The following is a 26,604-nucleotide window of genomic DNA, read 5'->3' as shown; positions in this document are numbered from 1 at the left end:
TGGCTGTACGAAACCAGCATCGCTAAAACCCCTCACTTGAAAATGCTTCACAGAGCAGGATTCTTGCCAAATTCAGGGATCTTACTAGTCTGCAAGGCAAGAGATGTCCTGCAGAACAAAAGACTGGTACTAGAAGCCAGTCGTCACAATGGGAATAAATCCTTCAATCTGTAGTTTCAGAATGTCTTAATTTCTCCAGCCTTCAGAGTGAGACTGGCTTTATTTTTTGCTAAGTTTCAAACCCAGGACGAACGTCTGAGATGCCTATTTAACATATCAAAGCGGATATGTTTTGATATCTGGTATTTGAGTGTTTATATCTGATATTTGAAAACTGGCCTTCAGGTTCTCCCAGCATCCCTTAGTCTCTACCTGTTACAGGTATGGCTGGCATATCCTGCCCCTACTCTAAACTCTCCAACCAGGGGCTGATCTGCCCTTCCCCCAGAGGCTCTTTCTTATAATTCAGGCATTTTGGTTACCCTTCCCTTTTGGACCTTTGGCCTACTGGCTGCTGCACCTGGTTCTCCCCTCTTCCTTCCCCTCCCCCTTTCCTCACATAGACAGCTAAGTCTGGTCATGTCCACCCCGGACTCTCCCAGATGTCCCTGCCTCTACCTATGTCCTCTCTTTTATTTATAACACACTCTCTCCTCCACCATACCTAAGAACAGTCATGACCTTTCCTTTCGATTTCTTTTTTTTTTTAAATTCAATTTTGAGAATACATTTACAAAGTAATATTGGATGAGTTATAGTTAAGTCCTGAATCTCAGCTCCTCTGGCAGTTCTTTCTTAACCCCATCCCTGCCCTGCATCTCTGTCAGTATCTCTTTTCTTCTCTCGGCATTAAATTCATAACGAAGAACACAGAGCAACGCTTTACTGATCAAGCCAAGGAAGCTGTTCTATGTAAGGAAGCTTTCCAAGTGATGGTTAGCTTAGAGCCATTATGTATTTGAACACTTTGACTCACTGTTTTCATTTATTTATCTCTGTGTGTCCACATGTGTCATGCCTATGGAGTCTAAAGACAACCTGTGGGAATCAGTTCTCTCCTACTGTGTGAACCCCAGATACTGAATTAAGGGCGTTAGGCTTGGCAGCAAGGACTTTTATTCCCAAGCCACCTCACTGGCCCATTTATTATTTTTTTGGAGGAAGTTTTAAAAATAAAATTGGTTTATATTTATATTTTTGTATTGTTATAAAACTTGTCTCAGTGGCCAGAGTACGGGTTGATCTTGTGGTGAGGACTTGGGATGGTCTTCTGTGGAACCCTGCACTGCTATCAGGGTTCTTCTGGAGGAAGTTATAGTATGTTGGTGCACGTGAGTAGCTTATTTTGGTGGACTCAACTTGCCTTTAGCTCGTATCATCTCCATATCCTGCTGTGACAGAATCACTCAAGAGTCTCTAGTGATATCAGCTTTGCTCCTAAGGACAGAAGGCTTTCTATCATGAACACCTCAAATGGAACATTTCTATACTCTCTTGACTCTCCTATGGGACCCTGGCCAGACTTGTTCCTATTCCATTGACTGGCATTGTGTTTCGGTGTTACTATTCTCCATCTTTGGTATGACTCTAATATTTCTCTTTTGTTTTCTGAAGGTTTACATTTCAGGTTTTCCAATTCAGAAACTTAGCTTTGACAGTCATTTTCTTTGAACCAGAGGGGTGGTAAAATGTAAAGTGTCAGTGCTTAAACTGGATTGACCACAGGCCAGTCTCTGCTGGCCCTGCCTCCAAGGTCAACATGTATTTCTGCCTTCATAGAGAAGATCTGTGGCAGCTCCCTAGTATAGTGTATCCTGGTCTCCATGGTGAACAAGGGTGATGTATCTTTGGACCAAGAAGGCTTATCATAGTTTACTCTTCAGAGTTAGGGTTAACCTGGGACCCCAGAACTGCATTGCTAGGCACCAACCTTTCCTAAGAAAGGCTGAAGATGAAAACTACTGAGGCCTGGTACTGCCTGGGACTGCAGAGATAATTAATCTTTCAGATCTTTTCTGAATACTTTCTCTTAGAGACTCAAGTGGGTTTTTTGTGAAAACTTCTAAGAGATGGAAACCTTCTGAATCTTTGACCCATCCTACTATATTTCCTTAGTCTATCTCTTCCTTCCCACAAAACTGTTCTTACAACGCCAACAACTGTATCTATTTCCTATTGCCATGGTAACAATTGAGCACAATTTTGGTGGTTTAACAGAATACAGATGTATTCTCTTTTACTGCTTGTTAGTTATTTTTCTGCTGCTGTGATACAATACTAGACCAAAAGCCACTTAGAGAAGAGTTTATTTTGGGTTATGGTCCCAAAGGCAGTGTCCACAATGGTGAGGAAGACAGAACAGCAGGCAGCTGGAGTAGTGGCTGAGAGATCGCATGGCAAACACAGACAGGAAGCAGAGAATGTGGAAGTAGAAAGTGGAACAAGACTTTAAGCCCCGCTTGCCCTCGGACATATACTGCCTTCAGCAAGGCTGCCCTCCTAAATGTTCCATAACAGCACTGCCAAATACATGAACCTGTGAGCAACATTTTTCATTTAAACCATTTCTGACCACTAGAAATAAAAAATAACTTTCAGTGGACTTGAGGTGTCAGCACAGCTGCTCACGCTGAAGGCTCTGTGGCCGTGGTCCTCAGCCTTCCTAACGCTGTGACCCTTTAATACAGTTCCTCATGTTGTGGTTGTGGTCCTCAGCCTTCCTAATGATGTGACCCTTTAATACAGTTCGCCATGTTGTGGCTGTGGCCCTTAGCCTTCCTAACGCTGTGACCTTTCAATACAGTTCCTCATGTTGTGGCCGTGGTCCTCAGCCTTCCTAGTGCTGTGACCCTTTAATACAGTTCCTCATGTGTGGTAACCCCAACCATAATTAGTTTTCTTGCTACTTTGTAACTCTAATTTTGCTTCTGTTATGTATAGTGATATAAATATCTGCATTTTCTGATTGTTTTAGGAGACCTGTGAAAAGGTCACCAGACCCCCTAAGGGGTCATGGCCCAAAGGTTGGGAACCACTGCCCTATGACCTTTTGCTTTTTCCAAGGTTCCTAAGCTCATGACCCCTTTCTTGTATCAGGCTAACCTCATGCTTCTGTTTCCACATTTCCTCTTTCCTTTTCTGCAGTCAAGACTCCTGTCTCCCTCTTAATAGACATGCAATTAAATGTGGATAATAGAATTTCTCCATGTTGAGATTCATCACAGTTTCAAAGTTCCTTTTCACTATAAGAAACATTTCCAAGTCTGGGGACGAGGACTCAGGGATCTTGGGGGAATGTTTAGTTTATGGCAGCACTGATTCCCTTGTTTTAAACCTGGAGTCTCTTCAGCTGCTGTCCTAATTCTCCTGACAGTTAAAGCTCTCAGTATTCAGGAAAGCTCCTCTTCTAAGAAGACGGCCATTTCCATTGATGTGGGTTTTCCCTTGGATGCAAGCCCCCAGGAGAAGGATCTCTGGCTATCGGGTTTAGTGTGTCATCTTCGGTAGCGCTGGTACCATCAAATCACAGCTACCATATTAACAGGAAATGGACAAGCTCCTACTGTTCCCAATTCGGTCAGCTCTCATCCCTCCAGTGGCAACTTCCTCTGTTTTTATGTAAAGATAGGTATACTCCAGGTCTTGGTACGTGCTTGCTTTCCTCCTAATATGCCAAGTGGATAAAATTCCAACCATATCCTGTGGCTCTTAAATATCTGCACCTCAAGCCTAAGACCTGTGTGTCACACTTTGGATTTTAATCTTTACCTGGATGAAGCACAGCATGGCAAATTCACCATGTTCCGTTTTCCTTACCTATCAAACACAACACAAATCTAACTTTCTCATCTTCTTACACCTTCTGTCTCAAGGAGTAAGTACCAGGTTTTACACAGTGGTAAAGCAAGAACACTGGTCATTAACTGAGACCTCACAGTTGTGTTTCCCAAACCTTCACCATCATCACCTTCCCAGTAATTCAATCATGCATTTCTTAAATTCTTGATAATTTTTTTGCCTAACATTCTGGTTCGAGACTTCTTCATTTCTACAAAGAGGGATATGAACGAACTCACCATCCTCTTGACTTTTGGTGAGTATAGTGAAATGACACATTTAAATGTTTGGATGTGTAGCAGCTACTGATCACTATGCCTGCCCTGCTTCCATTCTCTGATGCATGGACAAGGACGATGGTCACGATCTGCATGTAACATGACCTTTATCACCACAGCCAACTGGGCTAGGGAATGGCCTTTGTCCAAAAGGTGGCTCATAGTTTCAGTACTCTCAGACTTTCAATTACCTTACAATTTAGGTGGCTGACTGTAAAATATCAGTAAAATTTCTACTGAGATTCCAAAATGGAGAAGCTGAGGAGAGCTGGCCTTAAGCCACTCAGAGCGTTGTACTGTGGAATAGAAATCTCAGAAGGAAATATGGGTATGGGCAGGCTGCAGCTTTGCAGTGGTCCAGCACGTGAGCAGGGGAACGAAAGAAAAGGACGCCAGGACACTGTGAGAGGGCAAAATGGCTTGTCATGGCATGTCGTATTGTGATTCTGCTGTAGATGCCCATGAAGCTGTTACATTATTAAACCAAAAGCCTTCTCTGAGTGAATTGGGTTTGCTCAAAGAAACTGTCCAAACAGTATGTACTCCAGTAAGTCCTTATGACACCCCAATAAGGTATCTGTAAAGAAGAGACCGAATAACTATTTGAGAGCAGCAACAGAAGACCCCAACTCAATGTTCCTTCTAATCCTTAAAGTATTAGCTTAAAGGAAGGGGGTGGGGGAAGGAAAGCTGCATCACTTTTGGGAGGGGGTAGATGTTGAGCTTATGGTATAAATCTTTACATTAAGAACAAATCAGGGGGGCTGGAGAGATGGCTCAGAGGTTAAGAACATTGCCTGCTCTTCCAAGGGTCCTGAGTTCAATTCCCAGCAACCACATGGTGGCTCACAACCATTTGTAATGGGGTCTGGTGCCCTCTTCTGGCCTGCAGGCATATACACAGACAGAATATTGTATACATAATAAATAAATATTTTAAAAAAAAAGAACAAATCAGTCTCTGTGAAGGTAATTTCAGACAAGTACCTGCTGCTACAAGTATCACAGGAAAATGCCTGCAAGTGACATTCTGAGACTTGTCAACAGTGGCATAATCGAATTGCTTTTTAGATACCATATTTCCAGGGACTTGCCTCCTTTCTCTTTGCCAGCTACCGGGACCAGAAGCACTGTTGAAGATTTCCAGGAATCTTCATCACATAACCACTGCTCTCTAAAGAGAAGTAAATTAGTTGATATCTGCAAGTAAGAAACATTAGGCTATGTAACCAATGCTCACATCATAGGATAGCTATAGTGAGCTCATAATGCTATAATATATAAACAATACATGTAGTAAATATATCTATGTTTATATCTATAAATTAATTTTATACTGAAGGGACCCTACACTAAGTGCCTTCTTTCCTGCTTGGCCCACATTTGGTCAGGGAAGACTGACAAACAGGCAGACACGCAAACACACACACACACACACACACACACACACACACACACACACACACACACACACCCATACTTCTCTGGACAAACTTGTAGCTTTCTTCATAACAACAGCAAACATGCTTGCCAAACTGTCTGTCCAATGACAGCCAAAGACATACTTGGACCACTGTATGTCTCACCTCGGGACATACACCAGCCTTCTGATCTCCCTCTCTCTCTTGAGAGCAGGTGACCCCATGCCTTTGATTTTGGTAGGATCTAGGTGAGAGCTCACCCTTATTAGGTTTTTTTCCCCCTCTCAGTATCCTCTCCTTAATCTCCTGCAATCTTGGATGTGACATAATAGTTTCTGGAATTGGCATTATTGTTTTAATGCCTTTATCGATACCTTCGAATATCTTGGAAATAAGCACATTGTAGATTTTTTTTTTGGAACAAAGGGTATTGTTGTACAGCTCTGACTGTCCTGGAACTCACTATATAGTAGCTGGCCTTGAACTCATAGAGATTTGCCCACCTCTGCCTCCTGAGTGCTGGAAGTAAAGGTGTGCACTACCACACAGCGCCACATTATAGAATCTTTGTTTGCTTGAAAAAAAAATTTGACTGTGGAAACTGTGATGAAGTGCTATTTTACCTTTAGCTGCTGCACTTCCTACACAGCATCACCACTGGGCGATACTCAGCAGGGCAATGCTTCAGAGGAGCCAAGTTGCACGCTCTATGGTCAGCCCTACTGTCTGAGCATCTGGAGTGGAGTACTTGGATGCTCTGACCAGAGACTCACTGAGCTAAAGTTGAGGTGCTATCTAGAGCAGTAGTTCTCCTTCAGGGCTTGGTCCTCTGTAAAGTTGTTGACTATTGGTAGAACTTACTTCCTCGAAGGTGTAAGACTAACATCTCCACTGTCCTCTTGGCTACTGTCCTCCGGTTTCTTGCTATGTGGCCCCAAGCCGGCAGCTCACAAGACAAATACTTTCTTGTTTCCAGGATAGCTAGAAATGACCTCTTTGACGCCTCTGAGGCTTTCAATGGCTTACCTAAACAGAGCAGGAACACCCAGGACAATTTCCCCTTTGCCATATTTTATTTTTGTTTTTTTTCAAGACAGAGTTTCTCTGTGTAGCTTTAGTGCCTGTCCTGGAACTTGCTTCATAGACCAGGCTGGCCTCGAACTCACAGAGATCCACCTGCCTCTGCCTCCCGAGTGCTGGGATTAAAGACATGAGTCACTACTGTCTGGCCCCTTTGCCATATAATACCATACAGCTACAATGACATTTCTATTCACTCATGGGGGAGGGAATATACAGGAGTGAGGACACCAGTGTCATTCTAGAAGTCTGTCTACTAAGGGGCTTAATAAATATAGTACCAACATGTGTAAATTATGAACATTGCTCTCCAGTTATAAGGACTTTTTAATTTTTGTTAATTTCCTTATTTTACTAATTGTGTATGAATGTTTTGCCTGCATACATGTACATGTACCACATGTGTTCCTGTTGGAGCCCCTGGAACTGGAGTCATGGATGGTTGTGAACCAACATGTGGGTGCTGGGAAACGAACCTATGTCCTGGAAGAGCAACAAGTGCTCGTAACACTGAGCCATCTCTGCGGCCACTGTAAGTTTTTTTTTTTTCTTTTTTTTAGACTTTGGACAGCTTATTTTGTGTTGAACCCATACTGGTTGGAGATGCTGTATGTGAAACAATACAATTGAACAACTACTGTAAGTCCAGAGAACAAAAGAAATGCCAGGGTTCTGGGCAAGACCTGGCCGAGTGGCTGGGTGACTATGGACTAACTCCCAAACTCCCTAAACTTTAGATTCTTCCTCAGGTATAATATAAGGACAGTGTCAAAGGGTGACTAAGGTGAGTGGGCTGTAATGTCCTATAACTTGAAGACTAAATCACACTGCTCACTTATGGTCTAGTGGCTCACAATATGTAACAGTGGATAGAAGAACTTCATGGTGATCTGACTTAAGAGGAAAATAGTGAATCCATTCCAATGTTTGACAAATCTGACAAAACACAAATAAGGGGACAAAACCACATTTTAATACTTTATATAACATGGTACTTTGGATTTATATACATATGTGTTCAGTTATGATGAAAAATGAATTTTCCCAAGATACTAAAATTTGACAAAGTTACTATCGTACAATTAGTTGAATTGACCTAACTGATGAGAACTTAAGGCAGTCTTCAACATTACAAGCCAATTCCACGATGACATGAACAGCAGAGTCTGTTATATACATTCTGGAGGGGTAAATCTCCTTTGTCTTTCTGAAGAGAAGCCTCCTTGGCTAGGATAATTATTCTCTTCTACTCAACAAAAGTGAACACTAATTTTAAACAGGTATTATTAAATTCCACTGAAATAGCTGCGTGCAGATGTATTCATTAAAACACCCCTTTATTGACTGTGCACAGTTTTTAACAATTCACATTTCAGTTTATTTAGTGGAAGAGCATTTACGCCACTAAAAGTAATAGGGCTGCTTAGCAGCAGGACTGCAGCATCTCCTTCCTATCAGGGCACTGTCCAGGACACGACACGTGTTTCCACATTGGCACAAAAGGGAACAATAACCACCAAACAGATCCCTCTCTGTCTACAGCTTCCCCTTCCATACAGTGCACTAGGTTACACAATGCCCATACGCAGACTGTTCTCATGTAGGTGCTTGCATCAAACAGAGGAGTAACGGCAACATATTTATGTGATACCATCATAAGGGCACCTTGAAAGTGACAAGGACATCCAAGACCCCAGTCCCCCCCTCAGGCAGATGCCTTCTGACAGAGAGGGAGGAACTCATAAGACATCAGTTTGTCTCCAGTGCCCGCTGCTCAAGTTTCAGAAGTTGCTTCTCAAGCTTGGAGGTGTTTACTCGATGCATCATCAGAAACTGGCCATTCAGGTGGAAGACGGGGATGTCAAATTTATACCTTTCATACCAAGTAGCATTTTCTGGAAGTGTGATGTCCACCTCCTGCAAAATAAACTAAAACACGGAGAGGTTAAAGCACTGTGCTTTACAGGCCACGGAGCAATGCACTGACTGCAATGATGCACCAACTGCAGACGTTGTAATGAAAAAGTTGCAGGCCTACAGTAAGCCAGTGGCCCCAATTCCCAAAGCCTGACTGTTTTCATCACATATACTCCACCTCCTGATTTCCCTACTTCTCTGTTACACCTGCTCCACTCAGCACCAGGGCTCTGCCCTGTTCCCAATGTCCGAGCTGGCAAGTGGCCTCGAAATAAGGATGTAGGTGTCCTGGTGTAAGAATGGCCAAGCTAAAATGGTTTGCTAAAGGCAAACACAGCCATAGAAGTTGCAATGTAAGAGAAAAGGAATGGGTCCAGAGTGTAAAGTAAGCATGAATGCTCTTGGTAGTTAACTCTGAATCAGGGAGGAAAAAAAATCCAGTAATATTCAGAGAAAAGCACTTCGGGGTAATGGGTTTCATGGAAATCAGTCCCTATAAACTCTCCGAGGAATAAAAACAAAATCTAAGTGAAAAATCATTTAATCTCTTTTCCCGAAGAAAGGATCTAAGCAGATACTTTATACAGTAAGCTCTATTTACCCCGTATATATGAAAGTTACCCTGTCTTTATAAGGCTTGAGGACTTCTTTGGCTTCATCACAGAGTGGGCATGGATTCTACAAGAAGAACAAAAGCTGTTAAGCCCACAGGCAGGCATTTGGAGCAAGACCTCCCACCTAAGAAAAAACCAAACACACAGCACAGGCATATTACATTTACTTCCAAGGATAGTTTTCTACTAGGTTAATCACACGGCTTTATTCCCAAAGCAAAACATCACCACAGAATCTCATTAAGCATCATGGTAGATGCTCTCTGCACTTTTTGGGTGTTGTTTTTATTTTCCTCATATGTGTGTATATATCTACTGGTGTGTGTGTGTGTGTGTGTGTGTGTGTGCATATCACATGTTCCTTATTTCTCACTGACCTATCTACCTAGCTAAGGGCTCTGTCCTAAGTAAAGAGCCAACTTGGTGGCTCCATATAATCGACCTGAATGGTTTAAGCCTTTCCTGACTAGGAAGTACTGAACTTCATCATGCTGATTTTCCTACTCAGTCCCGAGGAATAATTCTATCAGGGAGGAGTGGAACAGGGACCATTCTACCCTTGAAAGAAAAACAAACTGTCTTCAATTCAGACGCATGACTGTAGCACTTCACAGTGCTTTCTCAGTTTTAGTAGTAGAGGCACCCACAATGGGCTAATGTTCTACCTGAAGCGCAGGCAAGCGCTAGGACCTGCTGTGGCTTGTATTCTTCAACTGCCTTATGGGGAAGATGGGGGAGAACACAGATTGGCAGATATTAATGGTTTCTTAGCCACTGTGCCTAAGAGTCCAGTTATAGGTTCTCTTATGTGAGCTCAAAACGGATACAGTATTAGTTGTGCCTGTGTAAGAGCTGTTCAAATAGACTCAGCACTACTGTTGCTTGTGTAAAAGCTGCTCACACAGATTCAGTATTAGTTCTGTTTGTGCAAAAGCTGTTTTTTTTAAAAAATATCGGGAAGAGATAAGCAATTACGTAAAAGACGGGCCTTTTCTTCAGCTTAACTCAAAACATGTTTTGCAAATAAGGACTTGAATATTTCTAGATCTTTTCGGCTGGATCCACCTCATCAAATTGGTATTAGCACTAACAACAAACAGACTGTGGACAGCTTGTTGCTGTAAGATAATCGTGCTAAGATTTTCTGAGAAAGTGTTACAAGATCAATGTAAGAGCTGCAAGTAAAAGCCAAACAAGAACATACTAAGTTGCAGATGTACCTAATGTCCTTCTTTATAGTTTGCTCTTACAGCAAAGTTTGAGACGAGCCCAGTCAAGGTGTTTTGCTTTTGAAATCAGGTTTGTGGAAGGTTGTATAAGCTGCCAATGCAAATGTGTGAGTGTGTATCTATATGGATCTTTCTAATGGCTCACCACGCTTTGGAAAGGATAAGGAGCCCCGTCGAGATAACAGGTCCATGGCCAGGATGGCCTTTCTGAGGCTTCTCCACAGCACTTGTTCACCCTACTCCTGACCTGTTGGACTGCTATCTAACACCCACCCATCCTTTCTTGTAGCAAGAATGCTACAGTTTTGTTCCAAGGAACTACTCGGCATGTGGCCGATTCTATCTCTAAGTAAGAAAAGGGGGAACACAGGACCAGGTGCAAACATTTAGGGTATCCTATCTCTGTTGCCTACGACTGGTTCAGGGATGGACCAATCAGCCATGAATAGTTATGGGTCTTCTGTTGAGACCTCTATAGATGTCTGAGGTGTGAGAGCCGGGCTCAGGGTTGCTGCAGTCATAAAAGAGGAGAGCCAATACAAAGGTGAATTTAATTCAGAAGATTAAAAAACTGAAAAAACTGGTAACCTTGTTTCCTGACTCAGGCGCTCCCTGGAACCAGGAACCAAAACAATCCACCCCCCCTTTTTAACTCAATCTGCAAAGTGTACTCTACTAGTCATAGATAAAGGGCAAATTCTTGACTTTTATACTTCTCCTATGGGACTGTGTGTTACTTATATCTTATTATGCACTTTGCAGGGTTCAGTATACATATTAAGATGAAGATAAGATTGGCCTTTTGTCTGTTTGATTATTTTCTGCAAATGTTCTTGGCTATCTCAACTGCTGTTGGAACCAACAAACAGTGCATGGCAATCATAGGCCAAGTAAGTACAACTAGTTTTATGGGGATATTGTCTCAGATAATGGAATATTTTTGGCTCTATTATTTCCAACAGTACAATACATATTGATGACATAAAAGCATGAAATTAGATGAAATATTCTCAATTAGAAGTTTAACTCTGTATTTTTTGGGGGGGGGGGGTAAGGTTCAGATAAGGTCTTGTTATGTAAGCCCTGGCTTTTGATGCTTGCTGTGTAGCCTAGGCTGGGACCGAACCTGCTCTAATCCTTCTGGCTCACTCTGACGCCCAAGTGCTGGGAGACACAGGTGTGGACAATCACAATTAGCAGACTTGGTTATTAGACAACTGTCAGAATGTCTTTAAATTGTCAAATGGCTAAAATCTGAAAATCTACCAAAAGACATTTTAAAAAATTACTGTGTTTAAAAAAGTAACTTTTGTTGTCTTCACATTTCTTTCTGATTATAAATGCCACAGAGTCAGGTTAACTAGGAAAAAGACATTACTAATGCTTGTACTACAAAGTTACAAGGTGAAAAACTCTTAAAACTTTTAAATTAAGGATGTGAAGAGATGGCTCAGTGGTTAAAGCACTTGCATTACAAGCTTGGGGTCTGGGTTCAGATCCCTAGAACTCATGCAAATGCTGGGTGGGCCTGGCGGCTTTGCCTGGAAGTCCAGTGCTTGTAAGGTGGAGACAGGAGATCTCTAGGGCAGAGGAGTTACTAGACTAGCTATATCCCTTAAGTCTGAGAGACTGCCTCAAAGAATAAGGTGACTGAGGGAAGATTCCTGCTAAAACCTTAGGTCTCCATATGCACCTGCACAGGTGTGTGCACATATATAGAAAAGACATATATCTATACATCTCTCTTACACACACACACAGACACACACACACATACACACACACACACCTGTGGCTTAATAGCAGCGCTAGGTAGGGATAAAAAAACAAGTACAATCAGTCTTCATTATTCCTAGATTCTTTATATGTGAACTTGCCCACGTGATAAAATTTGTAACTCCCCAAACAATACTAGAAGCACTTTTATAGTGAGTCACAAACATGCTTCTGCACAAAGCTGTAACAGTCCGAGTGCCAGAGTGTTCATTTCTACAGTAAGGTCTCCTAAGGTAATGCTTCGCCTTCTTGTTTTAGCTCTCTACTGTAAACATAAATCAGTAGCCTTACAGGTAGTCCCATGGGGTAATGCCATTTTTTTGTGGCTGGGTTTTTTGTTGGTGATTTAAAACAAAACAAAACAGCTCCTAAGCATGATGCTAAGAGAAAGCTGTCATGGAGAACAACATGTTAATGACTAAACACTATGTACTGAATAAGACATCTTTAAACACAAACATACATAAACTAAGGTTATACATTTAGTTCGTTCACAAAAGTACTGTGGCCAGGTGCTGATGGGAACCCAACCCAGGACTTTTCCTAGATTTTGTATTTGTTAATTCAATGTTTATAGTGTTTTGTTTGTTTGTTTCTTTTTTATGATGTAACTACCACAAATAATAAGAACTGACTTATTTCTAAATAGCATAGTTTTAAACATCATAATTATAATCTATAGTTCTTTTTTAAATGAGGGGGTAAAATGACCATTGTATATACTAATGTACCCTCAATAACTGAGAAACAGTAAAATGTCTGGGGACAAAATACCGAAGAACAGGTCTGAGAAAAATTTTTCCTATTGCTTTTCTTTACAGATTTGACCACTTTTGATGGATATATAACTTTTTTCACCCAACGATAACACTTTATTTTTTAAGTGTAATATCAGCTTTCACTCAGTACCTTTGTGAATAAGGTCAGCACAGGCAGAGTGGTGTTAGAGGCAGAGAGATTTCGCAAGAGTCCAAATGAGGATTTGGCAATCTGCAGGCTGTTTCCTTGAAACCAGAGCATCTTAATTCTGCCAAAAGAAAAATAAGCCAACAAACTTAATGCACCATCGACTCTGCTCTTTAGAATACAAGCAGTAACCTGCATGCTTATGATTGGATCTGAAAGTTTCAGAATTGTATCTTTGGCTCCAGGAGTGTCAGCGAGGTCCAGATGTTTGGCAAGTGTCCACAATGTACTCCAGGCAAATACACTGTACTCCAGGCAAAACAGAACTTAGAATTAAAAGAAAAAGAAAAAGAAAAAAAAAAAAACCCAAATCCTATTTATGGATTAGTTTTGTGCCTAATCACTTGGTTTCTGTAAGCAAACTGCATGAGTTTGTTAATTTGCATAGAAAATTAAATTTCAGCTGCAGATGTTGCCAGCATCCTGATGGCTCTCTAAAAGTAGAGGTGTCCTGAGGTGGTTTTTAGTCACAACAGTTTAATCTTACTGGCAAGCATCCACCACCACCCAGCCCTTCCATGGTAAAAAAAATAGTTCCCAGCTGACAGCGCAAGGCATCTCCAAGGAGAGCTCTGCTCCTGCACTGGAAGAGACGGAGAAGCTCAACACCGCAGGTGGAGAAAGCCTTCGAGGGCCGCAGTCTGAGCTAACTTGTCAGGAAAGAAGCCTGCTCAACGCCTTAAGACGTGTTTTCAAAGGAGAGTGCCATGACTTTCAAAAGCTTCACATGCAGACGCACTGGTGTTTCTATTGGAGAGATTCCAGAAGGAACAGTTTAATAGCAGCATGTCAAACACTGGGCTTCGAAGCCCCCTCCTTCTGCTCCTCTGCTTGGCTAAGACACCCTGTTATTCCTAGTTGTTCCACGGAGCCTGCAGCCTTGTCTTTAAGTCTATAAATGTTGCAGTTCCACTTCTGAGGCACTCGTGTATAGTTAGCTTTACCGGTTACAGCTATTCCCAGGATGAACTTACTCCTGGGATCGTTATCTCTCAATTTCACCTTCCCTCTCTAACTCTACCTGCCACTTTCTCTTCCTCTACATGGGCAAGGGGCTCCTGGGAAAGTTCCCCTTCTACTCCTTGAACACCTAGCGACCATTTCTACATCAGTGGCACTGCGCCTGCCTTTCTTTCTCGAACGAAGAGCACATAGCTTCTCCTCATTTGGCACTAGGACTCAGATTACCTCCCTGAGAAGTCTACTGACCACCTGGCCAATGCCAGCTAGCCTGTAATTCTCTAGCCTCACAGTCACAATATTTTTGTGAACCAACCTGATGCATAGCCTCACTACATGTGCTTCCGTTTCAGGATGCCCCTTACTATTTACAGTAATTTCTGTCCCTTCTTCTACGGCGCAGCTCTGTAAGAGCAGGTATTGTTCGCACCAGTATTTCTCAGCATGCACAATCGATGCGAACAGAACAGGTGCTCGAGTGTTAAAATGAGCCTCTCCCTCCCACAACCTCACCTCTGCTCCACCGCTCCGTGTGGACACCAGTCATTCTGAGGCCTGTCTCTAAGCTAAAAGGCATTGCTCTTTGGGGTGTCTATTGACTTTGGACTGAGGCACTCAGTTGCTGCTGCCGCCACTTCAGACCTCCTGGGCTCCACTTGACAGAGCACGCCTTTATCAAGTGCTACCCTTCTCTGGCAACAGGCTCCTCAGCATAAAGCAGCCTTAAACTCACTTCAGACAGAATGATAGGACTTTAGAAAAACACCCTACCAGCTCATACCGAACTACAGTAAGGACCACAGGACAAAAAGCTCAGATACTCAAAGCAACGGTCTTTCCCCTACCTCTTTCACAATCCTTTAGCCTTCCACTTCTACCCAGATTTCCCTGCTAGCTAAATGACCTGGCAATGCAAGGAAGAGGAATGTAATATGACTTCTGCAGGAATCTGCTGTTTAGAATCACTGTAGAAAGCGAATGTAAACAAAGCTACAACATTCTGTGAGATTCTCAACTGAGTGTAAGCTTGGGTATCCACATAAATTATAAAGTTAGCTTTATAAACAGCGCAGATACAGGCCTTGGAAATGAGGAGGATGGGAGGGGCAAGGGCAGTGTACCCAGACTAATCAGGATGGCGAACTACTGCTACCTGCTTTTGGGGGAAGGACAGAGGATTTATTGATGTTTGGCTCGAATGGAAGGGAAAAGAAAACTTATTGCTCCTACCGAGCTGACTTGAGACTGAGGTGTTAAGGCTTTAAAAAAAAATTCACATCCACAATGGAAATTGGCTTCAGTATTTCCAACATGACACAACACAGCATGTGGTCTTGGCTGCACCCAAGACAAATAAAGGCTGTCATAGTAAACAGAGCTGCCGTTCACTTCAGATTTGCTGGAATATTTGTTCAATCAACCAGACAACTAAGTAGAGTCTTCAGTGAGGCTACGGCCACTGTGCGCACGCACAGCTACTGCTGTTCTCTGCTGCTTCTGCTTTCACACACGTTAATTACTTAAACCGCGCACATCTGTTTACCGAGAAAGGCATCAATGCTGTGCAGCTTTACTTGAGTATTTTTTAATGGTCTAAGGTACATGCATTTTTACTATATTGTTCAATTAACTTATTTCTTTCACAGAAGTGTATTATAAATTTACATTAGAGCCTGATATGAAGAAAAAGCTCCATATTCTTCAGCTAGACAGATACTAAATTAAAATTCCTTAATTCTTGAAGTTCACTTATAGCTATAAAAAATTAAATGAAAAATGATATACTCCAATGGGAGCACTTTACTACTCTTCTGAGATCGTTTTACTAACTCTGTAAACCCTTACGCCATTGCTGTCAAAGTCACATTCACCAATTATGTTTTCTTGAAGTAAAATCTTTATGAGGGCCACTCTATCACTGTGACATTTTCATTAGTTTGATTATTTTTGAACCTTACTGAGTACTATAAAAAACATTCTGAAAAGTGGTCTCTGCCTATTAGCTCCCAATCATGAGCTGACAAAAGTTCACCCCAATCCCTTGTACTGGGAACTGAACCTAGGGAGTCACAAATGCTGGGCAAAAGCTCTAAGAGTCTCACTAAATAGTCCAGGCTGTCCTTGAATTGACCCTGTAGTCCAGGATGGCCTTGAAACTGAACTCTGCCTGCCTTGGCCTTCTAAGCAGCTGGGATTAGAAACCTGTAACCCTAGGCCTTACTGACAACATTGTTTTAAAATTATGTCCTTTTAGTCATGAAAGAAGTATTCCTACTATACAGACAGACACAATTTTATCCTTTGTATTTTGTTATATGTCTCTGTGACAGGAACACAAAGAACTGTGCTCATAATATCAAAGAAGCACAATTGGGTCACCTTTGTCACAGACGGGAAGAAAGTAGGAAAAGCATAAAACTGGATTTAGAATGTGCTTAAAGAAAATTCTGAAGCCTAACAATAAAGACAGTGACTCCTGCTGCTCCAAGTCTAGTGCTACTCAGAGGCACGGATCCCCTGAAAGAGAAAGGGAAACCAGCCTTCCCCCACAACAGAGACAGACTTCATTGGTCTTTATGGCAGAATCAAACACAACATGGGGGGAGGACTGATTGGACCAATTCAGCCTTCCTTGAAGCAAGATAGAGAAGGTAACTTAACTTTATAGCATTTCCCCGAGAAGCACTGAAGGGCACACCATGAAAGCAACTGATTATAGTGCAGGAAGATGCTATGGTTGTTTGAGCCTTTATTAAGGATTATTCACTTCGGCATGACGAGCTGCCCAGGCTGTGGCTGTACATCACTTATGTGGGGCTCCTGGATTTTTCAACCACTGTGTGCATCTGATTAGGAGGGAAACAACATTGTTCTCGCTTGAGTAGAGAAACTGACCTTCACTGACCAGAATTCTATCCATTCAAAGAGTCCTTTGGCACACCAAAGCTCTAAGCTCACATAATCATTCATCAGCAGGCTACGGTGTTAGCTCATGTGCAAAATCAAGAAGTCTATATAAACCCAGGTACCGCCTTGGTTATTAACAGATAATGCTGGAGCTTCTGCACAAGACTATAATGTAAATTTAATGCTGAGCTGACATTAAGCAAACACTATTATCATAGCTCTTGCTGAACCTGTGTTCTATAGAGAGAGCTCAAGGTTTCTGTTTAGTCATTTGTGCCGTGTGAGAGGTTAAGGGCACCACTTCATCTGCATTACCATCTAAGTACAACATTCCTGTTTCACCAAATGAAAAGAAACACACACCCTCTTTGGGGAACCATCCCTATATTCTAGCAGACTGAAAGTTCATGTAGTTAGGTGAGGTTGTTGAGTTGTGACTCAGATCACTGGGTTCTACCTAGCCTAGGGAAACAGGGACAAAGGATGCCTCCCTGGTACTTCTCTTTGGGTTGCAAACAGCTGGATCTGAACCACACTCCCTACAACCTAACTTAAGATCCTAACTGAAGATCTTGGGTGCAAGAACAGGGGAGGGAGGGAAGGACTCTTGTGCCCCTGGAAGTGATGAGGAAAGACACCATACAGGGACAAAACCTAAACTTCTTGGTAGACAGATACTCTGAGGTGTCAGTTCCAGGGGGTTAAAGAGGAATATGGAATGTCCGTGGCAGGTGCAATAGCAGGTACATTCCTGGTGTCTCTGGCCTGGGGAACTAAGAAGCTGGCACAAATCAGACATAGTGTCACAGCAATGACCCTGCCATCCACTTGTGGACCACTGTGCCGAGCGCACTGTTCAGTTTCACTCTGACTATGCAGTTTGAGCTGATGATTTGCCTGCCAGTTTCCCATGCGTTGGGGCATTTGTCTTTGACATGGTTGTGCCCATGTGAACACTACACATTCACTCGGACTTCATCTGCTCATTACACATTCACTCAAGTATTCCCTGGCTCCACACAAATCATGGAATACAGATCTGGGTATCTGTTTCTATGTTCACATTCCATAGGTACCACATTCAATGGCATTTACATGTAATCTGTTCGCAATAACCTTTTGAAAATGTTCTTTAGCTGTTTCAAGTTGACTTGTCTACACAGTAAGATTACAATCATTAAATTTATATTTTACATACCTACCACTTAATTCGTGAACACCCCTTCTAATTCTCAGTAAAATGAAGCCATCACATTTTCCCTTCATCTACCCTGGTGTTTAGTTTCTTTCTTTCCAAGTAAAGCTTACATCAACTTCATAGACTACACACAAGCAATGAGAATTCTGGATGGAGATTGTGGATTCAGAAGGGTGGTTCTTAATTAAGATAAAAGTTATATCATGTTTTATAGTATTAGCAAACTCATGACCATTTACTCATTAGTTCCACAACAGCGAGGAAAGAAAAGATTGAAAGGAAATAGGAGATGATCCTCATTCATGAAGAGGCAAAAATCTGGTCAGAATATTAACATGTACAGACAGGTAACCTAGAAGGACAGAAAGTATAACAACAAGGTGATACAAAATGCTGTGAGAGAAAGGAACAAAACGAGTATTGTGAGCTAAAGTTGGCGATACTGTCACAAGAGAAGGGCTTCAAATCATTTAGGATTTACGGATACACAGACAAAAATGGAAATATTCCAAATCATGCGTTGGGTATTGATGGTGGGAAAACATGAACAGAACAAAGAAAAAGAATAGTGGAAAATCAGCTGGAAAAGAGGAACAGTACAGGACTTTAGAGAATGTTTAACAGCTATCAAGCCATGTGTGATTTATCATGTGTGTCTTGGGAACCACTGATGGGTTTGAACAGTGTTTTGTTTCCAATATTTTAGAAGATTAATTTGTTAGCAGTTAGAGAAATGTTGAGATTCAAGTGGACAGTGACATATACAGGTTTGGCACTCATGTAAAGAGCCAGAGCTAAACACAAAAATTAGAGTTTTTGTTGGTATAAAGATTGCATCTGCAGCTGTGAGACTAGATAAGATAATCTCAGCAGTGCAGAAAAGGAGGGCTCAAGGTGGCCCTTTGAGGCCATCCAATTTGTAGTTATCAGGCAGAGAGAAGCCAGGACAAGCAGCACAGCACAACTGTGGAGGAGGGAGGAACGCCGGTGGGAAAGGGCGTTTCCAGAACGAGGGGGCAGTCCATCGCCCAGGAGTGATGAGGGCTTGCCTAGAATGGGACAGTGGAATGACACACATGGGCCAGAAGAGATGTGGCTGATGTTGCTCCAAAGGCATTAATCCTATAACCAATGTCTGCTACTAACTCACACCCTTGACTGGTTCCTACCCGATTTAACAACTTAAAAAGAGGAAAAGAGTGGAGTGGAAATAAAAGTTGATTATCTTAAAAGGGACAATAAATTTAAAAATCTGTGTAAATCAAAACAGAACATAGAATCAAAGCTTAATTATTAATTATTAATAATTCTAAGAGCATTTTATAAAAAATGACAATGATTTGTTTTCTTTCTTTTTTTTTTTTTTTGTTGTTGTTGGAATTTTGCTTTTATTGGCCTCAGACAGCAGACTTACATTCCTAGCAACAATGGTTTCAGAAGTGAGAAACTCCAGGACTGGAAAACACTTCGGATACAGTTCAATATTTCAGACTGTGAACACTACTTAAACGGACAGCACTGTCTCTATGTAAGACTGGAGAGCAAATACCCTGGCATAAGGTAGTGGCTTGATTCACTCAGAAATTTTCAGAATATTCAATCAAACCAGGACACCCAAACAGAGCTTTTCAAGAACCATTTTTACATCGACAGGTTTTAAACAAAGAATAATCCCTTCCAGTAGCTCTTTCTCTGTACTTGTCCTTATTTTTGTTGTTGTCCTTATTTTTTACAGACAGAAAAAGAAGTCATTACTATAATACTAATGATTTCCTCAAGCCATGCATATCAAAACAGAAGCCCCTAAGGACAATGTTAAGTTGGAATTGTTGATTATCTTTAAAGATAAAACTTGTCCCAAGCAGTTCTAATAAACTTGCTAGAGAGATCAAAATAGTTTAAGTAAACACAATTCACATTCAAACTTATCAATCAGAGGAATTAAGCATAAGTAGCTAAAAGTTCATTTTCATGTAAAGTTTACATTGGAATTCTATGTTTGAATTCCCTGAAGGTATTTTTAGGTGAGGATTCCATAAACACAGATCCCAAAGAGAAATGCAAGTGCCACTAACTTCTGAGATGCAGGAAAACTCTTCGTCTTTTGGGGCCTTAGTTTTGCCAACTGTAAAATGTAAATTTGACTACTTGTCCTGATCTCACACTTTCCAGGGACTCAAGAGAAGCATGTTCACAGGCTTGGGGTCTCACATGCCCTTGTAACCCAAGAAAGGACAATCTCATACTGGAGAGATAGCATGGGGATGGCCCATGCTTGCACAAGACCGTGAACAAGTTTTTGTCTTTAGAAGCTGAAAAAAATGCAGCTCTTTAGAGAAGACCAGAATTCACTCTGCGATCCATACACAAGTGTGAATATACTTGCTCACTGTCGATTGTTTTCTCTCACCTTTTCCTCATAACTGGGAAGCAGAGGCTTCAGACAGCGCTAAGCGGGGAAACGGGAGAGCTGACATCAGAGTGGCCTGGCACTCATCGGCAAACTGTTTAACCATGGGAGTCGGACACACTATTAGGATGTACTTAAAATGTTATTTTAAATGACATACCCTCTTCATCTTGGCCACATCTTCCCCACATCCAGAGGCACTGCTGCCCTTGCCTTGGCCTATAGGAAGCTGACAGGAAAAGAATCTTCAGCGCACCCAAGAGTGTTTTGGAACCTTTAGACCTCAGCAGTCACTCCCTCCAGATTACTACTTCAGAGGAGTCTCCTCAGTAATGGCATTGGTGCATGCCACAATGCCAAGGGTCAAGAAAAGGTTTCTATCAAAACATCCAACTGAGAAAAATAAAACAATGCTAATACTCCACAGCCCGTGCCTCAAAGTATCTAGGCATCGTCTAGAGGGAATTCTGGATTAATTAACACAACGGAGTCTGCACGTGCTACCTACCCTCCTTCTTCTGCCCCAACCCCAGATATGCTGACTCAGCAGCCGGCCTGAAGCCAGAGCGGCACAGTACAAATTCAGAGTGTGCAACAATGTTTAGTTCAACTCTGACAAAATGGCTGCAAACTCATTCCTGAAAGCAAGAAAACATGAATACTGTGCTTAGCTTATATTAGACATGAGGGCTTAACAGAGTTTAAAAACCAATTTAAAGCTTCCATCCTCCCATAAAGACAGCATTAAGATTGAGGGCAAAACCATCCAGTTCAAGGAATGGGAACAAAGTGCATAAGAAATTATATAGACTCCTTTTGACATTACCCTTCTCGACCAACATGACCCAGTCCCTCTGATACTTAATACTGACTCAGCAAGAAGACAATTTCATTAAAACACTTTAGTCACATTATGCCCAGAGAGTAATATCAGTTTCATTGCTAAAAACAAGTTTGCAATTTAAAGTATCTTTCATTTGTCATTAATATTCTATTTATTTCCAATTCATCTTTCTAAAGATGACCACACAAGACCTGCAAAGTATTTTGTTGCAAATCCAGCGAGTCACTAGTCTTTCAATATCAATAAGTCATAAGCTTGTACAAGCACAGAGTTTAATTTGAATGTTGAGAACTGTCTACTCCGTGACCAGGCCCTGGAAACTCTGAGTTGTATAAGAGTCGACGAACTCTGAGACTTAACTTTGTTCTTCCTCAGTTATCATTAATAAAATATTTTGAAATTTTGGAACTGAAAAGTGACTTTAGATAAGGAAGCTATGTTTAAGTCTTTTGTATATCATATTTTTTTTTGTTTGTTCCTATTTTATTTTTTGAACAAGGGCATATGCTTATGTGTTTTGTTTAAGGCTACTTTAAGGTTCATGGGAAGAAAGAACGAGGTTTCAGATAGAAAATTCTCTTAGCATAAAACAAGGTTCTGATCTCTACATCTAACAAGACTCACATTAGTTTCTATCTGAACATGAAATCCCTTTTCCACAGTATATTTCCAATGGCCTCAGCTGACTTTCTGTTAACTAGTATAAGTGTTCTGTCTCTTAGCTAACCAAAACCATACACATTAAGAAGTAAAATATCAAATAATTCAATGCCATGTCCTCTCCTCCTGACTGAACTAAAACCCATTTTCCTATTATTTCATTATTAATATGAGAAAGTACTGGAACAATAAGAGGAAGTTCATTTGTTTATAGCTATAACATTCTGGTTTTGATTGTAATCAAGCAAAGAGACAGAAGCAGCATGTACCCCGCAACGGTACTGTTTTATATGTGTGCTGTGAACTTGAACTTGGGATGTTGTTAATAAAGGAGGGAAAAAACAAACAAAACCCACAACTGTAGATCTTCTTTACTGCTATTTAAGCAATTCAGCTTAAGATAGCAATGTGACAGATCCTTTCCCTTGAGACAGGATCAAATTAAGAGGCTGATGGCTTGGGTAAGTTAGTAAGTTGGCATACCTTCATAGATAATTCTTCAAATATTTGTGGAGCAGATATTTGGGTGAAGGGTTGAACGTAGTAAGCCTGGAAGGAGTGTAGAGGCAGAGCTGTTGGACCATCCAGCCTGCACAGCTGACTCAACACAGCAAATGCTCTACAGTTCGCCAGGCAGATCTGCTTAGAAGGCAGTCTGGCGACAGTCTGTGGATTTTCAAACATACCCTTCCCTGGTCCATGCTGGTAATGAACGCATTACATCTAGGTGCACTTAGCCGCTCCCTGGAAGGTGATGCTCGTTTTCCTCCTTTTCTCTCTGCTGCTTTCCCAGTGATGCTTTCCTGTTCTTTATAGGTGTACTCTTCCTCCAGGGACATTGTCGTTTGTCTACAGCATGAACTGAGTGTATGTAGTGTCAGGTACTAGAGACATAAAAGTGACTAAGACACTGTCCCTGCCCTTAAAGAACCTAGGGGAGAGGAAAGACCGACAACACAACAGCTAAGAAAGTAAACCAGTCGTTGCCGGATATAACTGACATTAAGTGTTGGATACAATTCGAGCAAGTTCAAGTGCTGGAAGCTCCACCCCTAATGTGGCATCAGCAAGGTGACAGAACGTCTAAGAAGTGGAGCCTAGAAGATATCTGGTCATGGAACATTATGGTGAGGACGGGGAGAGGATGCTTATCATTGTCCTGTCTGACTGAAAAGTAGCCCTTTCTGTCCATGGTTGGCCCGCTCTCTAGTTTTCCAGTGTGATGGGCCATGGCTGGGGGACCCTTGCCAAGACTTCATTATCAGTGTGTGTACATCTTCCAGCCAAATTGGAATCATGAGCCAAAGACTTTCTAACAACAGCAGACATTTTAAACTTTTGTTTATATCTCTGGGAAGTTAACCGTTGGGTAAGAACTAGAGAAAGAAGAGAGGTATTGTCTTTATGTTTTCTGATCCCTGAGCCTACATGTACAGGGATGGGTCAGGGATGTGGAATCATGTATTTATGTGAATTAGCCACAACTTTTCATTTTATAGATTTCCCCTGAATGACTTTGTCCCTGGGACTTGCTATACAAACAAAGAGAAGAGCTGGAGAACCTTACTTGGTCCTGTTACATGTATAGCCACACATACCTGAGCCAGGGGGTATTTTATTTTATCTTGAAAAAAATTGCCAGTAGGAATAAAATCCCATTCAGGAGCTATTCCAGCTTTCTTTTTGTTTCTTCTGATGTATATCCCTTGAATAAAACAGTGCAAAAAGTTAGATTTACAATAAGGAACATAAAACCCCTCGCTACTTTACATCACCTCAACATCATACTACGTTTGAAGTCACAAGAATTAGTAACTGAATATATTGGCCAGCTAGCATATATACAAGATATGAAATACAAGAACTTTAGTTAAAGCAAACTTATTTTGAAGGCACCTCTCTCTAGTGCCTCTGGGTACCTACAGTGCCCCTGTGAGTATAACACAACTAGGGAACCGGAACAAAACAGAAGCACAGCTCAATCAATTCTCAAGTCAGAAAAATACTCCTTCCTATTACTAACCTGCCGATAGTCTGTCTAAATAAAACTGCATATTCCTCTAACCAAAGAGACAAAAACTACTGATCCTTGTCTGACAGGTAGCTTCAAGTGGACCCCAGCAAACAGGGAGGAAAGCTTGGAGCCTGTTAAAGTAACCCATACATTTTAATTTTCACAATTGGGTCTTTCTGGTTCCAGGCAATTCCTCAGGAAAGCAGGACCAACGTTATTAAGTCTCAACAGCTCACGTAGAACCGTGATTAGTTCTGCCTCAGCTCAGCATTTTCCAGGGCATACTTGTTTCCTGTTGCTGGTGGTGGTTTGTTTGCCGAAACAAGGGCTCACTCCGTCTTCAGGCTGGTCCAGAACTCGATATCTGTCAGCCTCAACTAGAGTGCTGGGATTGTAGATAAGTACCATTGCCATGCGGGACCCCTTGCATTTTATCCTCTGCCGTTTACCTGTATACACCTCACACGTGCACTTCTAAATATTGGGAGAGTGCGTCTTGAGAACTGTGTAAAGCTGCTCCACAGAATGTTACTGAAGGAGGTGACTGTGGCCTCTAAGAGTCAACTCCACTTGCTCAGTGTTCTATGGAGACAGCCAGAGCGGCTCATCAACCAAGGTAATGTGTAGTCACAGGAGCCCATCTTAGGTTGGGAAATTCACTACTAATGTTGGGATATGACATAGTCTAAGTACCATCTATGCTATGGTCATGCTAGACCACACAGTTTATTTTTTTCCTAAAAGAACACTAAAATACAGTTTTATATAAACACGATTAACAACAATAAGGATAAAGATTAGTCAGACAAAAACCCACTTTAGAGAGTCTTAGAAATAGTCAGATACCTATTCACATTAGTGACAACTGTCAGAGACTTGGACTCATTAAAAATTGTATTAGCTGGTATTTGTCAGGGGTGAGCGACAGGGCTAAGTATTTGTTGAGAACTGGAATGTCTGATTTATTCTTTCATTGTCCAGAGCCCAGAGGGCTGCTTCTGCCCAATAAAGCAAAGTCGGGGTCCAGACAGCCGGGTCCAGAGGGGCCTGGCACTCACAATGTTTCCTCTTGCACTTTTCAACCTTTTCACCCCAATTAAAGGTCAACATGGCTGCTCAAAAACATTTATTTAAAAAGGCAGTCAACTCAGCAGGCTGTCAAGTGTGATATTGCCACTTCATAGAATTCAATTAAACCCGGGACCAGGGCATCTGTGAATCACTGGAAGAAGCATGACTTGGGACATTTTCGGCTTTCTTCGAAAAGCTCTATTTTTCCTCCCGTCATTTATTCAGTTCCTAGAGCGCCGCCGCAAGCGCGCGTTCACAATCTCCCCCCCAGCGGCTCGGGGATTTATAGCTCTCGGCTTAATTAAATCCCCTCTGACGGCCACGCAGGTCTGCAGCGCGCCGCGCCGCGAAGGGAGCGCGGCCTCTTCCTGCGGGTGCGCGCTAACCCCCGGCCTAGGGAGCGCTCCCGGCAACGCCGGCGCCATCACCCACCTCTGCACCTGGCCGCCGCCGCTTCCGCCTGCTGCACTTCCGCCGCGCGCTGCACTTCCGGCTCACGGGCGCCGCCCTGCCGCTTGGGCTCTTACCTCTCAGGGCGTTGTCTCTGTTCCCTGGGAGAGCAGGGATTGAGTCAGTAGATGAGAGAGCCACGCTAAAATGTATTGAAAAAAAAGAAAAGAGGGAAAAAAAGAAGGGAAGGAGGGAAGAAGTAGAGAAGAGTGTGTTAAGGAAACGGCCTGGGGGTTGAGAAGCAGCATTTTGAGATTGCATTTTAACCTCTCCCTGTATGCGTTCATTCATTTATTACGGGAGTATTTACTGTCTTCCTCTTCCTTTGGGTTGGGGGCTGAACTGGGTTATAAGGAACAGGATGAGAAAAACTGGAAACTGTACCTCTCCACGTTTACAACCTTATAACCTTGGAGGCAAGGCAGACGTGGGGGAAATTCTCCTTTAAAGAGGGAATTTATTTGTTAGGCTACGCATTTGGAAGAGAACAAATATGACTTGTGAAAAGATAGGAATGTCAGCTGGTTAGTAGCTTTTGGACTAGCATATGACAGCCCCAGGACGCGGACGGAACCCCAGAATGAAGCTTGGGCCATGCACAGACCACTGACTAGTATGGCTAAAGTTCTAAGGGGATTGGGGACGAGAGGTGGGTGAATAGAGGCGGAAGAGTATGGAGCCCACCCAGGTAGCCAGGTCAGGTCTGTGCTATGGGCAGCTGGAATGCTTCCTGATTGACTACATCCCTATGAAGAAAGGGGAGCTGGAATAATTTTTTTTTGTCTTCAAAAAGGATATCTTAGCTTTTGGAAGTTAATGGCTTAGTACAGGTGTAACAAGCAGGGGCATTAGGAGATGACTAAGTAGTATAGGCTCCAGGTGTGGTGGTATTGTAAGTAATAAGAAAATGATGGGTAATAGGTATAATAATGCTCACCTTAATATTTATTGATTGCACATCCAAAGCTTGGT

The 26,604-nt window shown here is 42.1% G+C and overlaps 2 protein-coding genes across 3 annotated transcripts in view; one reads left to right on the top strand and one right to left on the bottom strand.

The window, feature by feature from the left end:
• Positions 1 to 26,604, top strand: part of Spmip10 (sperm microtubule inner protein 10) — a 497,054-nt gene that overhangs the window by 331,359 nt on the left and 139,091 nt on the right. The gene's annotated exons all lie outside the window — the stretch shown is intronic.
• On the bottom strand, positions 7,568 to 25,685 carry CUNH5orf63 (chromosome unknown C5orf63 homolog). Of its 2 annotated transcripts, none has more exons than XM_050120911.1 (5): positions 25,615 to 25,685; positions 23,696 to 23,802; positions 13,062 to 13,179; positions 9,155 to 9,211; positions 7,568 to 8,545 (listed from the first exon to the last, which is right to left on the bottom strand). In XM_050120911.1, exons 3-5 carry the CDS (start codon positions 13,170 to 13,172, stop codon positions 8,366 to 8,368), a joined length of 348 nt encoding a protein of 115 aa, XP_049976868.1. In that variant the 5' UTR covers positions 13,173 to 13,179; positions 23,696 to 23,802; positions 25,615 to 25,685; the 3' UTR covers positions 7,568 to 8,365. The 2 variants fall into 2 exon arrangements, with proteins under 2 accessions (XP_049976868.1, XP_049976869.1); XM_050120912.1 differs by lacking the exon at positions 25,615 to 25,685 and adding an exon at positions 24,958 to 25,574.

Source organism: Alexandromys fortis, unplaced genomic scaffold (assembly GCF_014885135.2).
Source record: "Alexandromys fortis isolate MF-2015 unplaced genomic scaffold, M_Fortis_MF-2015_v1.1 scaffold_181, whole genome shotgun sequence".
Taxonomy (NCBI): Eukaryota; Metazoa; Chordata; class Mammalia; order Rodentia; family Cricetidae; genus Alexandromys; species Alexandromys fortis.
The sequence above is the reverse complement of the archived record's forward strand: the minus strand, read 5'-3'. Positions and strand labels throughout refer to the sequence as shown.